Raw genomic sequence first — 14,306 nt, forward strand, 5'->3', positions numbered from 1 at the left:
GAGGAGGATAGTGTAGAGCTTCAAAAGGACATAAACAAATTGGTGGAATGGGCGGGCAGGTGAAAGATGAAATTCAATGCAGAGAAATGTGAAGTGATTCATTTTGGTAGAAAGACCATACAAAATAGGGGTTAAAACTCTAAAGGGGGTGTAGGAGTAGAGGGATCTGGGTGTATATATACATAAGCCATTGAAGGTAGCAGGACAGGTTGAGAGCACAGCTAATAAAGCATTCAGTATCCTAGATTTTATTACTATTTTTATTATTATTTTATTAATAGGGGCATACAGTACAAGAGCAAGGAGGCTATGTTGAACTAGTAGAAGTCACTGGTTTGGCCTCAGCTGGAGTACTGCATCCAGTTCTGCACCCCGCGCTTTAGGAAGGATGTGAAGACATTGGAGAGAGAGCAGAAAAGATTCACGGGAATGGTTCCAGGGATGAGGAACTTAAATAATGAAGATAACTTCTCCATTCTAAGACTTGGAGAAGACTGAGAGGAAATTTAATTGATGTATTCAAAATTACGAGGACTCTGGACAGAGTAGATACGGAGAAACTGTTCCCGCTCATGAAAGGATTGGGAAAGAGAGGGCACAGATTTAAAGTAATTAGTAAATGAAGCAAAACTGATGAGGAAAGGCTTTTCATGCAGTGAGTGATTAGGGTTTGAAATGCTCTGCCTGAGAGAGTGGTGGAGGCAGGTTCAAATGAGGCATTCAAAAGGGAATTAGACTGTTATCTGAAAAGGAAGAATGTGCAGAGTTATGGGGAGAATCAAACTAGTTGAGTTGCTCATTCGGAGAACACGAAAGACACAATGGGCCAGATGGCCTCCTTCTGAACCATACAAATTCAGTGATTCTGTAGTTTAACTCGTTATTTTCCACCATGGTGCTTTTTGCTAACCAATGACTCCTCTGCGTGAGTGTGAGAATATGTGTGAGAGTGCGTGTGTGTGTGTGTGAGAGTGTGTGAATGTGCACATGTTAGGATCTTCTGAGATACCTCCAAGGTTCATAAATGTTGAATGGCCACTAGGCCTAGTTACCATAGGGCAGCCTGGGACATTGTACCCTGCTTGAATTAGTGCTTCAGGAGAGAAGACTTGCTTTTCCAGATGAGCTGTGACTTAACTCATTTTAAAAATATTTTTATTTTTAGAGAAAGCCCGGAAAAGACGTTCGAGTTGTTTATCGAGGTCTCGTGTCCAAAATCAGACGTTGGTGAGTGAGAAAAATTACCAAATAGAAGTGCTGAAAGGTTGTTCAATCTTAAATTTATCTTCAAATGGATTGATATAGATGAGGAGAGCACTTGATAAGTTGGATATAGATGAGACTGATCCAACCCGACTCATTCTGGCAAAAAGTCCCTCTACTTCCCATCTACTTCTTACTTCAAAACAAGAGATGATTCAGCCCCTCAATCCTGTTCTGCCATTCAAGCCATGGCTGACCTGTAATTGAACTTCATTTACACACCTTTCATTCATCTGCTCCAATACCCTTACCTCAGAAAAATCTATTAACCTCTATCTTGAAAATTTTAAATATTCACACATCTGCAGTCTTTTGGGGAGAGAGCTGCAGATTTTCACTGCCCTTTGTGCGGAGAGGTGCTTCCTGATTGGAACTTCAGTTTTGAGATTGTATCTTGTTCTGAATTCCCCCGCTGGAGGAAATGGTTTCTCTGTATCTACTCTATAGAATGCTTTTTTTCTCATTTTGAAATACCTCAAATTGTTCACCCCTCACTCTTCTAAACTCAAGGGAATGTGAGCCATAACTAACCCTTTAAGCCCTGGCATCATCCCAGTGAATGTGCACTGTACACGCTCTGAGACCAATTTCCTGGGGTGCAGTGTCCAGAATTGAACACAATATCCCAAATGGGGGACCAAGGCTCTGTATAACCCAAGCATCATTTTGCTCCCTTTTGTTAAATCCCAGCCTAATTGAGATAAAAGCTAATTAAGCTTTTGACGTTGTTTTGTGCCTGTACTCTAGTTTTTAGTGATTTGTGTAACTGGCCATCCAAATTCCTTCTCTCCTCCATGTTCTCTCACCATTAAGAAAATATTCCAACTTGTTTTTCTCAGATTAACTTCGGTCTTCCCCACATTGAATTCCATTCACGTTCACCTAACCTATGTCCCTTTGTAACTTCCTGCTCCCATCAACACCACTTATCATGCTTCGTAACTTAGTACCATCTGCAAACATGAATATACAATTCTCAGAGAATGAACCTTTTATCCCTATTCTCTGGGACAAATTTTCATCCAGGTGAGGAGCTGCATTTTAGTGTGTGAGTAGCCACACTTTGATTTATTTTAGAGGAAATCCAATTTTCCTCTGCATTCCCGACCCACGCCTTTTTGCGGATCAGGAATGCCTAGTGTGCAAAACGCTCACCCATCCCCACTGAGGTCAAGTTCCCCATTTTAAATGGGGGGGTGAAGATCAGATTTCCTCCCACACACCATGTTCATCTAGTGGTGCAAGGTTCTAGAAACCCATTAAAAGCACACCAGATTTGATAGTTTGTGAAGAAAATGGAAAGCCTGCTGAAGAGTCTGGAATATTCTGAAAGGTCAGTGTAAAATATTTTGACATCTTCAAGTGTCACTAATTGGTGCTATATTGTAATGTAGGTGTATTTTTAATGAACAAATCAGTCCTGCAATATAAGTTGACCCTTACATTGACCGGCTTTGTGTAATTGCTCACATGCATTACGGTACTTTTCCAATGGAGAAAGTAATATAATGTATTTTTAAAATGTCCTCTGCTGTCATAATTTTTGTGCTCTGATTTATTTGCACTGGCAGATCTGGCTGTTTAAAAAAAAAACCCTGCTTCTGAAAGTAGAACAATTGGTCTGCAGCTGCTCCCCTCCATTGATTGGCACACTGATTTGAAAGGGAAATGGATATCTGTTCTGTCAGTGAAGTTGGAAGCTTTTGTTATGACAGGTGTTCCATTATGAATGCTTGGCTGGGTTTCAAAAGCTTAAGCTCAACAGGTAGTCTTATTGATACAAGAGCTATTGAAATGTTTACACACCTATAATAACAGATGGAACATGTCTTTGATATGGTTTCTTGTTTGTTTACAAACCTAATAGACACTTAAAAGATTACATCTATTTTTCCCTTGGGTGTTTTGGTCCAGTATCAATGATACTGAGTTTGGATTCAGGATTTTCTTAGATTGTTAAAGGTTTAATGGTTTTCCAATGATGTTAACATAATTCTCATTACTATTGCATGGCTCCTGAGAACTATAAATAGTGCATACAGATGAGTAGCTATGTAGGATGCATGGGGGGCATAGAGTATGCATGAGGTGGATTGGGAATGGGAGGTGGCATAGAGGTGACATGGGCCGGAATTTTCCTGCCCCATTGGCGTCAGGCGGGGATATGGAGAGAAGGCCAAAAATCGGTTTCACGCCATCCTGAAACCAGTTTGCGATCGTCCGCTCCACCCGTCAACGGCGGGCCACATTTCCCATCGCTGCATGCCGGGAACCTAATTTCAATACTTTAGCATCTCATTATAAGCCCTGCTCACCGGAATCATCCCCCCCAATGCTGGATCATCCGGGCACATTGACGTGATTGCACGCCAACGTGTTTCACAACTGTCCATAAGCGATATGCACCTGGTGAGCTGCACGTCGCTCAGGACGTCGAGGTTTGTTTGCCTGCCCTGCTTCGGGCAGCACTCGTGGTCAGCAGTGCCAGGCTTCACGGGCAGCACCACATCACCTTTAGGGGGGGTCACAGGCAGGTCTCTACCTACCAGACCAGCCGTAAGGCAGAGGTGGCTTCTCAACGACTGCAGGGTTAGGGCTTTCTTGGGAAAGGGGGAGAAATGGCCTCAGGTAAGGGAAGAGGTTGCAGGGCAAGGGCTGTACTGGGGAAGGGGGGTATCCCAAGGTTTGTGTGAGGTCACATGTTGATCTGTGCAAGTGGCTTCAAGATGGTGAGGGCTGAGGAGGCAGTCTCCAGAAGAGATGAGGCCAGGCGGAGATGTGAGGGTGTGTGTGAGAGAGAGTGAGTGGTGACGTCTCTTGAGCTGGTAGTGAATGAGATGCCAGTGAATGTGCAAAGGCCTTCTGAGTGTGTAAGTTTAGAGTGATGAGATGGTTGCCTTATCCTGGCAGCATGGATAAGATCATTCATCCATTTTCTGTACTGGCTGGCCAACCTCTTCTGTGCAACATTGGCACTGACCACCTCTGCCAACATCTCCCATGCCAGAGTGGTGAGGCTGATGGGCCTCCTGCGGCCAGGGCAAGGGTAGAGGACATCACGGCTGGCGTCCACAGGGTCCAGAATGCGACCTAGGGATGCGTCACTGAATCGGGAGACTGCACTCTTCTTGACTTTCAGAGCCGTGTTTTCTCCGGAGCAGTCCTGGGCTGCAAGGGTTGAGATCTGTGCATGCGACTACAGTTGAAATATGGCGCCTGGAGTGAGGAAGGACGAGATAACGGTGTGGCTAGCAAATTGAAGGCCGCCCACCAGCGAGACGGCGTGTTTCCTGTGGGCTGCATAATTAATGAGGCGGGAGCGGGACAATGTGGCGCGAAAATCCGCCATTGCGGCCGGTAAAACAAAGTTTTCCCGCTCACTACCACACTTTGTGCAAATCTGGGACGATTCCACCCATGGGCTGGCATAAGGGCAAGTGAGGTGGCATGGGGTGGGTGGGGGAGGTTGAGGGGGTGAGGGTGAGATTTAGGTGCAGTTGGGAGCTGGGTGGCTGTGTTGGAGAACCAAGGAGAGTTTCTAACTGGCCTGCCTCCACATCCACACTCCTCCTCACGCACTCCATCACAGCTTGCAAAATGCACTGCCAGCCCAGCCCCTGTGTAAATGTAAAGTCACACGTGGATCGGGGTGTGCATTCTGTGAGCTACAAAAGTACTTCGGTCGGCTTTTCCCAAGCCTGGTGGAAATTTGGCCCTCTGTCTCCAACCGCCCAACCAATTACAAACCCATAAAACAAGGCAGCCTTCAATTCCACGCACTCTCTCTTTTACTAATTCATGACTGTTGGTAGGGATTTTAACACATGTTAACCCACAGCACTGGTGAAGCAGCAGCTGACCAGTGGAAAGCCAGGCGGCCAATGGCCACCTCCTGAAATGAGGTTGATGGTGGGAATCGAAGGGGTATGTCAGGACCCAGGAGGAGTTTGAGGCATCTGCAGACACATTGCAGAGGTGAGCAGATTGCAGTTATGAGCAGCATTAATGGCAGATCGATAGTAGAGAAAGACAGCATTAATTATGAAACATTTCTTGCAAAGTAGTGTTTTTTCTGTCAATCCTACTTCGCTCTTCCCATCCCTCGTGTGATCCCTGAATGTGAGTATTAACTGGCGGAGCTTGACGTTTCCCCAGGCACTTTCCAGTAGAGTTCACTGCATACCGATCATAGCAGGAGCTGGCGCTGGATTCTTTCCCCTACCCCATCTCACAGGGGTTGATTTAAGCATGAGGCAGAAGAGTTCTGGGTTATCTGATGATTAACTTTATCAATGTCACAAACTTAAAGGAATTTAATTAAGCTGAAGTCCCCATTGGCAAAGATTGGAAGAAAACAGCATAACAGCAAATTTAAGTAATGACCAGCAATTACTTATGCATCACGTACAATGGTACTCAGCCTCGGCCAAGAAGGCTTCAGGTTCTGCTCATTATCTGTGCTCAGATAGCTCAGGGCTCAGTGATGATATTGTAAGTCACCTCCCTGTCTCCAAGATAGCAGAAAGAAAAATCAGCTCCTTACCCTGACAGACTGTGGATAATGACAGAGATCAGGATCAGGCTTAGATACAAAGCCTCCTATTGTTAAATAGCTGTCATGTAGATTAATTAAGAAAAGGAGTGAAGAAAATCAGGAAGAGGAGACTAAAACAGAATCTAGCTTTATTTAAAAATAGGAACAGGAGAAGGTCATTCAGCCCCTCAAGCAGGTCCTGTCATTTCGTTAAGCCATATCTGATCTATACTTCAATTCCATTTACCCACCTTAGCTCTATATCTCTTGATACCCTAAGCTAACAAAAATCTGTCAATCAGAGTCTTGAAAGCTCCACAGTCTTTTGGAGAGAGAATTCCAGATTTCCTCTACCTTTTTGTGTGAAAAAGTGCATCTCCATTTCATTTCTGAACAGTCTAACTCTAATTTTAAGATTTCCCCATCCAGAGGAAATAGTTTCTCTCTATCTGCCCCATTGTATCCTTTAATCATTTTAAATATCTCCATCAGATCCCCCTCGATCTTCTAAACTCGAAGGATCACAGGTCAAGTTTATGTGACTTGATCTCAACATTTAAGCTTGTTAAGTCTAACATGACACACCTTAAAATTGTGACTGATATGGACAAGTGGGGCGGAGCAAGTGTGCTGATGCTGTGGTTGAGCAATCACCAATTGCTACAGGAAACAAATTTGCACAGCTTCAACATTCTCTGAATACACTCTTTCCTCTCATGCTCACGTTAGGGGTTGTCTTAAATTTACTAATTTTTCGACTGATAGTAATGTCCAATTTTCCAAACTGACATTATAGCCATTAAAGGGGTAGCTCATTGTCAGCATATTTTGACCATATTCTCCCTTCAATGTATTCTGTAGGTGATGCATATTCTCTGGTACCAAGGTACCAGAGAATGTGCACCTACAGAGGCTTCACAGGCCACAGTCCCGTCCTGTCCTCACCGTACATCAACACTTCATGAAACATAAAACTAGTCCTGCCCGAGGAAAAGCATGTCCTGCAGCATTCCTCTCATCTGTGTAATGACCGTGTCTGCCTGGGTCAGTCACTCAGTGGAACAGAGTCTCCTGTCTTACTGCAGCCTTGGAACAGTTGCAAGGGGAAATCTGTGACTTCTTACCTTGCTTGTGGGGGAAAGAGGCAAGAAGCTTCATGGTGTTTAACCTAATAATATGTAAGCCCCACAACCACAGTCCCCCCACGCCCCCCCATGATTTTAAAATTATCATCCTTGTTTTAAAATTCCTTCATGGTCTTGCCATTCCCCCATCTCTAAAACCTCTTCCAGGCCCCTGAGATTTCTGTTCCTCCAATTCTGGCCTCTTAAGCATCCCCAATTTCCATTGCTCCACCATCGGCGGCTGTGTCTCCAGCTACCTGGACCCTAAGCTCTGGAATTCCCACTCTTAAAAACTTCTTTGCCCCTTTCTCCTTTAAGACACTCCTTAAAACCTACCTCTTGGTCTCCTATTTTAAATCTCTTTACGTAGCCCATTGTCAAATTTTGTTTGTTAACAGTCCGGTGAAAATGTTTACTACGCTCAAGGTGCTTGGAGAAATGCAAATTACTGTTGTGCCATACAAACCCAGGAAGATCCCAGTTTCAATCCCTGATCTCTGCTGAATTAAGCTGACCTCAGTCATGGTGGCAGCAGAGGGCAGGGCAACTGACCTAGGACCTAGGAAGCCCAAAGTTCAGACTCCTGAGCACTGTGATAGGTACTGGAAAGCGTAGGTGTTTGGACAGGACCTGTTTAACAGCAATGCCTCCTGTTGTCAAACAGCCAGCTTGTTCATAAATATTGAATGGCCACCTGGATGATATATAAGGCTGTCAGTGGCCACAGGTCAGTGCGTTGGGGGGAAGAGCATAAACAAAATCTGAAGGCACCAGAACAGGCAGAGGGGCTCCTGTGGTTGTGGGACTTAGAGTCTGTCTCAGTGTCTGACTCCTTTCTGCAGTTTGGATTTTTTTAAAAAGTTGTGCTGAAGCCACAGGTTTCCTGCTGAGCTCATCACCAGGGCAATGTGTGAAGGGCAGAAAAGCCATCCACAAAACATAATCCCTATAAACTCAGGAGGCAGACTGTCAGCAGAAAGGAGTGCTTGTAACCACGTGCTGACAGGGGATAGGACGACAAGGCAGGATGTGTAGATCAGACATTTTATAGTAAAAGAAAACAGAATCACGTTCCAGTTAATGAGCAGCCCCATCTTGTGTTAAACCACATCCTGTCTGCTAGGAAACAGGCCCAACTCTCTGCTGGTGCAATGCAGGGATTTGTCACAAATGCTCCACTACTGCATGTGGTTTTCCCCTTTTCTTCCCTCCTGTCCTGAAAGTGCTGACTCTTGCTACAGACAGATGTACTGGGATGGGCAACCTCTGGTATCCAGACCACTCCCCCATTAAGATAAAAGCAAAAAACTGCGGATGTTGGAAATCCAAAACAAAAATAAAAATACCTGGAAAAACTCAGCAGGTCTGGCAGCATCTGCGGAGAGGAACATAGTTAACGTTTCGAGTCCGTATGACTCTTCAACAGAACTAAGTAAAAATAGAAGAGAGGTGAAATATAAGCTGGTTTAAGGGGGGATGCTGGACAGGTAGAGCTGGATAGAGGGCCAGTGATAAGTGGAGATAACCAAAAGATGTCACAGACAAAGGGACAAAGAGGTGTTGAAGGTGGTGATATTATCTAAGGAATGTGCTACTTAAGGGTAGAAAGCAGGACAAGCAAGGTACAGATAGCCCTAGTGGGGGTGGGGTGGGGTGAAGGAATCGAAATAGGCTAAAAGGCAGAGATAAAACAATGGATGGAAATACATTTAAAAATAATGGAAATAGGTGGGAAAACTCCCCCATTAACGCTGTTTAAACAGGACACAATCCACAAGCACTATACAGGGACATATCAGCACAGTTACTAGGTATGGCTTCCCATCGTTGTGTGCTTTAATACTCAAAGCTACTGATTATGAAGGTCAAAGGCACCAATGGTAGATTGAACAGGCTAGTTGTGAGCAGTAATGGCAGGTGTAGTTAAACTGAGGTTTCTTACCTTGCCTATGACCCTGAATCTTATGGCTCCTGGTCTGTGTGGATTAGTATCAAACCCAACTGTGCATTTGGGGAAGCTATCATTGCATTCAAATCACAAATCTATAGAGATCTGAGTGAGGTAGGGGTGTGAGATAGAGGGGTACAGTATTCAGGAGGGAAGAGTAGAATTGAGGGACAATTACAGAGAGGAGCAGGTTAGAGAAGGTTTATAATGAAGAGATGAAGGTGATATAGTGGAGGCATGGTGAGCAGTATAGAGGCCAGTCAGGGTTCTGGGTAGGGGAAGGAATATTAGTTATAAAGAAGCTGATTAATGCTTGACAACTACATATGTCCAAGTCCTCTGCTGGTGGAATGACCCAAATCCCATTGGCTGGCGGTTACTGTACTGCTTTGTTGAATTCAATTTCACAACTTGGGATTTGAACCCACACCCTGTGGATTTCTCATCCAGTAATATAACCACAAAGCTACGTCATTGTATTAATCTATGATGTCCAATAGGATCACTTGGAGAGACTCAATGGATATTTCACATCCACGTTAGTAGATTGCTCTTGGCGTGTGCTGTAAACCCAGTGCCAATCCTAACAAAGATGTCATCCTACCAACAATCTGTGATTATTCTCCAAGATTCAACCTTATGTAAGTGATGTGGGACAGCTTCCATTGGGACACTAACAGGAGGATTGGTGAGGTTTTATCACATGGAAACACTTTCCAGCAGTGGGTAATGATCATGGGGAGCAGGGTTCATTGCTGTTTCCTTCCCTCAGCCTTGGGCCAATAATAGCATTTCCCATTCCAACCTAACAAAGTAGATTGGGATTGAATCTTGGAGATTCCACTCTCAATGCTTCAGTTCCACTGGGCAGCATCATTTCCAGTCTGTTGAAAACTCACTGATTTCCATCCCAAAGAAAGATGTTATAGATTAGCCTCACCCCCAAAATCATAGGATAATGCAGCATGGAAGGAGGCCATTTGGCCCATTGTGCCTGTACTGGTCAGCCTGCCTTATCGTCCTGTCCTTTGACTGCACGTGGAACATGCTCCCACTTTGCTGTGCTGATAGTCTGCCTCCTAGTTTGAAGAGATTGTGTTCTGCAGATGCCTTTTGCCCCCTTCACATGTTGATGTGGCGATGGACTCAGCAGGAAACCTGCAGCTTCAGCACATCTCCTGCATTTAGCCAAGGTAACTTGTGATCAACTCCCAACTGTATCTCTTTCAAATGAATCAGGAGAGGGTCAGCAGGTTCTTTGCTTACTTTCGGCTCTCCTTTCTTGCAACAAATCATCCCACAGTGTTTGCAGATGAGTACACGAAGCAGCAAATCAGGAGGGACCATGAGTGTAGTGTACAAGTTGAGTGCTGAGATTGATGACTATTTGTTGGGCTTGCTCTTCCCTTTCAGATCCTGCAGTGCTGAGACAGTTTCCTGAAGATTACAATGACCAGGTAAGCTGTATCTTTTATCTCACTCTGTAATTTGCCACTGGAAAACCTAACTAACCTGTTAGTGAACTGATTAACAATTAAACTGCTGATAGGTCCGGACACAGATGGGTGCTGAACGAGTCTGCTTCACATTCATATATATTCAAAGAATGGGAGTTCTACCTGAGTATGAGCTCCACAGTGGATTTTAAAATGATTGCTTTGGGTCATGTTAAACATTTGTTGATTATGATACTGTTTTGTTATCCTGTATGTGAATTGGTTTATCATGTGTACACAGTAGATAGATAGGTCGTTGGTTTATTGAAAAATCATCATGGCAGCACGAGCCAACTAGTAATTATGATACTATTAAAACAAGTAATGAGAATTCATGACATTGTTATGGGCTAGTACTAATGAAAGGAAACAGCTAAAAGCAATGAGTGCCTAACACTGCCTGGCTGACTGGTGCCTCAGCGCCATCTTATATTCCTTTACAACATGATTGCTGATGTGGGAACTCCTCACCTTCTTCAGTTTTATCCATTTTTCCTTCCATCCTGTTCTGTTGAAACTCCCCAGTTCACTCGTGCAGTTATTTTTCAGGTGTGAACCCAGGCGGCAAGAGCCCGAATTTAACTCTGCATATGGACGAGTTAAAGAGTCAGCAGACTATGGCCAGGGTTTTCTAGCCCCGTCGTGCTGCAGGAGATTCAGCCGCCCAGCCAAAAGTCCACTGACTTTCGGCAGTACTGGACAATCCCGATGATGGGCGGGACTGGAAAATCCTGCCCTCTGTAGCCAATGGAGGCGTCACGGTCAAGCATGTTACACCCTGCACTGCAACTGCAGCTGCAGCCTTGCAATAGAAGCCACTGGACAGCAAGCTGAAATGGGGGCCCAGGAATCAATCCCATGGACCCCCTGGCAGTATGGCTCAGTATCAAAGTGACCTGAGCCATCGGTGGCCCAGACGTAGGTAACTAACCTGATATATTACTGACAGCAGTTATTAAACCATCAAAACATGCCTGCTTTTTTTCTCACAGGAATCTCTACAGAGCCTGCCCAAATTCTGCTTCCCTTTTGATGTGGAAAGGTAAGAGTTAAGCCATGGATTTAGGGATGAATGTCTCTCCCGCTGCTCCTTACCTGGGTGTCCACAATCTGAGGTCAGTTTCAGGTCCAAATTGAAATCAATTTGAAGGTCAGGTCTCAGTCAGCTCCTGATTGGTACAACGCCACAGTACATAGTGACAGGGTTTAATTTTCTCTCGAGTATTATCCTTTATTTACTATCTTAACTCCAAAGGAATTTTACTGGTTCGTGTTCAACGAACACGTGGGAGGGGAGGAGAATGAGGGAAAGGGAGGGGGGAGGAGGAGAGTGAAGAGTGAGGGGGGAGGAGGAGAGTGAAGGGGAAGGGAGGAGAGTGAGGGGAAGGGGGAAAGAAAAAGAGAGGGAGAAGGAAAACACCTCTATTTTATAGAGTATTGTTTGCTTTAACAAGGAGTGGTTGAGGCCGAGGGCCACTGCATCATTTATTAGAAAGTTGGATCAGTATTTGAAGCAGAGGAAGATTGCAGGGCTTTGAGATCAAAGAGGACAGGAATATGGAAATATTCAGATTGCTATAACAAAGAGTTTCTGATATGCATCAGTTAGATAACCTGTTTGATGCAGAATACACCCTCAGTGGGGTTAAAGATGGAGTTTGACTCTGGATTGCTGTACATCAACTTGCTTCCAACTTAATAAAGGTTATCCTTTTTCATTCAATCCCAGGTTACAAAAAGTATGTTGTTTGTATGACTAAGGTGTTGTTGCTTCGCCTCCTATCTTGGAGATGACCCTGACTAGGAGTAAATGATAGTCTTAGGCTCACAGCCTGGACAATATTGTCACCTCCATTCTCCTGGCCCACACTTGGTGGGTACAGACTCACCCCTTTAGGTTCATGGGTTTTGGGTAACCTCATTATTCATATCTGAGTCAGGACCCAAGCCCCATTCTGACAGGCACAGACTGTGAACGCTGGAGGGTTATTTAACCATGGAGGCATCACAACCCATCCAACCCTGTCCTTATCCAAAAAGCTCACACAAAGACCCAGCTCCAGCTGCAATCAGCTTACAGTGTGAGTTTCCTGATCAGTGTGTGTTTGTTCATCACTGGTTAAACATGCCGATATTAGAATGGACCTTCAGAGTCACGTGATGGCATATTAACCCTGGTGTTGTAATGAGAGCATAGCGTGGTATTGGGATAGTCTGCACAAGGCCCAGTTGATCATTGGGTTGGAATTCTGTCATTGGATGATGAAATGTGAACTCACTGTGTGAGCTGAAAACCATGTTTCTGTTTGGCAGGATGTTGGAGAGTTCCGTGGTCCAGCAATTCGCCTTTGTGTTGACGGATATAGACGGCAATCAGCGGTTTGGCTTTTGCCGACTGACTGGTGGATCAAAGACCTGCATTTGCATCCTCAGGTAGGACCCAGGACACAAATCCTCATGAAACTGGCACTTGGTCAATTCCAACAAACTAATTTTCCAAAAAACTTTCATGAATTTACTTCTTTAAAAAATACTAAAGAAGATTTTTATTATCCTTTTCTCCATTTCCTCCAAACCTGTTCCCTCAGTCAAAGACACTAACTCCTACAGTACCCCAGGCGTCAAACACTCTCAGTATCCAGAGACACTGACTCCTACAGTCCCCATGCCCCAGACACTCTCCAGTACTCAGAGACATGGACTCCTACAGTCCCCATGCCCCAGACACTCTCCAGTACTCAGAGACATGGACTCCTACAGTCCCCATGCCCCAGACACTCTCCAATACCCAGAGACACTGACTCCTACAGCCCTCATACCCCAGAGGCTCTCCAGCACCCAGAGACAATAACTCCTACAGTCCCCATGCCCCAGACACTCTCCCAGATATTAACTCAGCTACCCAGGCACAAGCACTACACAGTGGTTTGGTGATAAGAGTTTCCAGGATAGCTCTTCACAGTACCACTCCTGCCCCTGCTCAAACATACCTGTGTCTAATTGCATCAGATTCAGACTCAGTAAGTGGCATCAGCCTGGCTGAGGAAGAAAATCTGGTTACAAGGAGATGGGGCGGAACTAGAAATAAGAACATGTGACTTGGCTATTCAACAGGAGGCCACAGAAACTAAAATTTCCATTTCCAGCCACTTACTGAGGAAGTGAAACATTTCCTGGAATATTTCAAAAAGAGTCACCTGGCATAATGAGCACCAGCCCGAGGATCAAACAAACCAAACCCAGCATATGACTGCTTCATCAAGAGCTCTCCAAACACCAATTACAGACAGCAACTTTGAAGGGCAGTAACTGCTGTTAGTTTGGCAAATGGGGCAGTAGTTTAGTGCCAGTAGTGTCCCTCAAAAAAACAATGAGATGAACAGCCAGCTAATCGGTTGTTGGTGCCATTGATTGTGCCAGGAATATACCAGGAACACTCCCTGTTCTGCATCAAATGGGGATCTTTACCGCATTGAAGTAGGGTGATGGGATCCCACTTTCAAACTGTCCAAAGGATGGCCACACCAATTGTTTTTTGATGCCAGGTGAGCTGCAACTTGGGTTTAAACCACAAATCTCACATCCAACTAACACTGTGTAAGAAAGTGCCCATAATCCCCAGGGAGAGAGGGAGGAGGGAGGGAGTCTCCCCCCGGAGAGAGATGAGGGAGGGAGGGAGGGAGTCTCCTCCCCAGGGAGAGAGATGAGGGAGGGAGGTAGTCTCCTCCCCAGGGAGAGAGGAGGGAGGGAGGGAGCCTCCTCCCCAGGCCATTGTCTTCACTTCGCAGCATCCTACAGCTACTGTGTCTCAAACCTGGCAACCTCGGGATCAAGTCTGGGCCGCTAATCACATCTACATTTTTTTTAGCCATGTACCCTGCCTTTGGCAGTCAGCTGAGAATGTATTGACTGCAATAGCCTGTTTAGATCAAAAGCCCTAT

The 14,306-nt window shown here is 45.0% G+C and overlaps 1 protein-coding gene across 2 annotated transcripts in view; it reads left to right on the top strand.

The window, feature by feature from the left end:
• LOC144668861 (DENN domain-containing protein 1B-like) overlaps nt 1-14,306 on the top strand; it is a 57,075-nt gene that overhangs the window by 8,102 nt on the left and 34,667 nt on the right. For both annotated transcript variants that reach the window (XM_078531288.1, XM_078531290.1), the window contains exons 2-5: nt 1,166-1,227; nt 10,283-10,326; nt 11,358-11,407; nt 12,679-12,798. In XM_078531288.1, coding sequence (XP_078387414.1) covers nt 1,166-1,227; nt 10,283-10,326; nt 11,358-11,407; nt 12,679-12,798 — 276 coding nt within the window. The remainder of the gene's footprint in view (nt 1-1,165; nt 1,228-10,282; nt 10,327-11,357; nt 11,408-12,678; nt 12,799-14,306) is intronic.

The sequence above is a fragment of the Cetorhinus maximus genome, chromosome 28 (genome assembly GCF_964194155.1).
Source record: "Cetorhinus maximus chromosome 28, sCetMax3.hap1.1, whole genome shotgun sequence".
In the NCBI taxonomy this organism is placed as follows: Eukaryota; Metazoa; Chordata; class Chondrichthyes; order Lamniformes; family Cetorhinidae; genus Cetorhinus; species Cetorhinus maximus.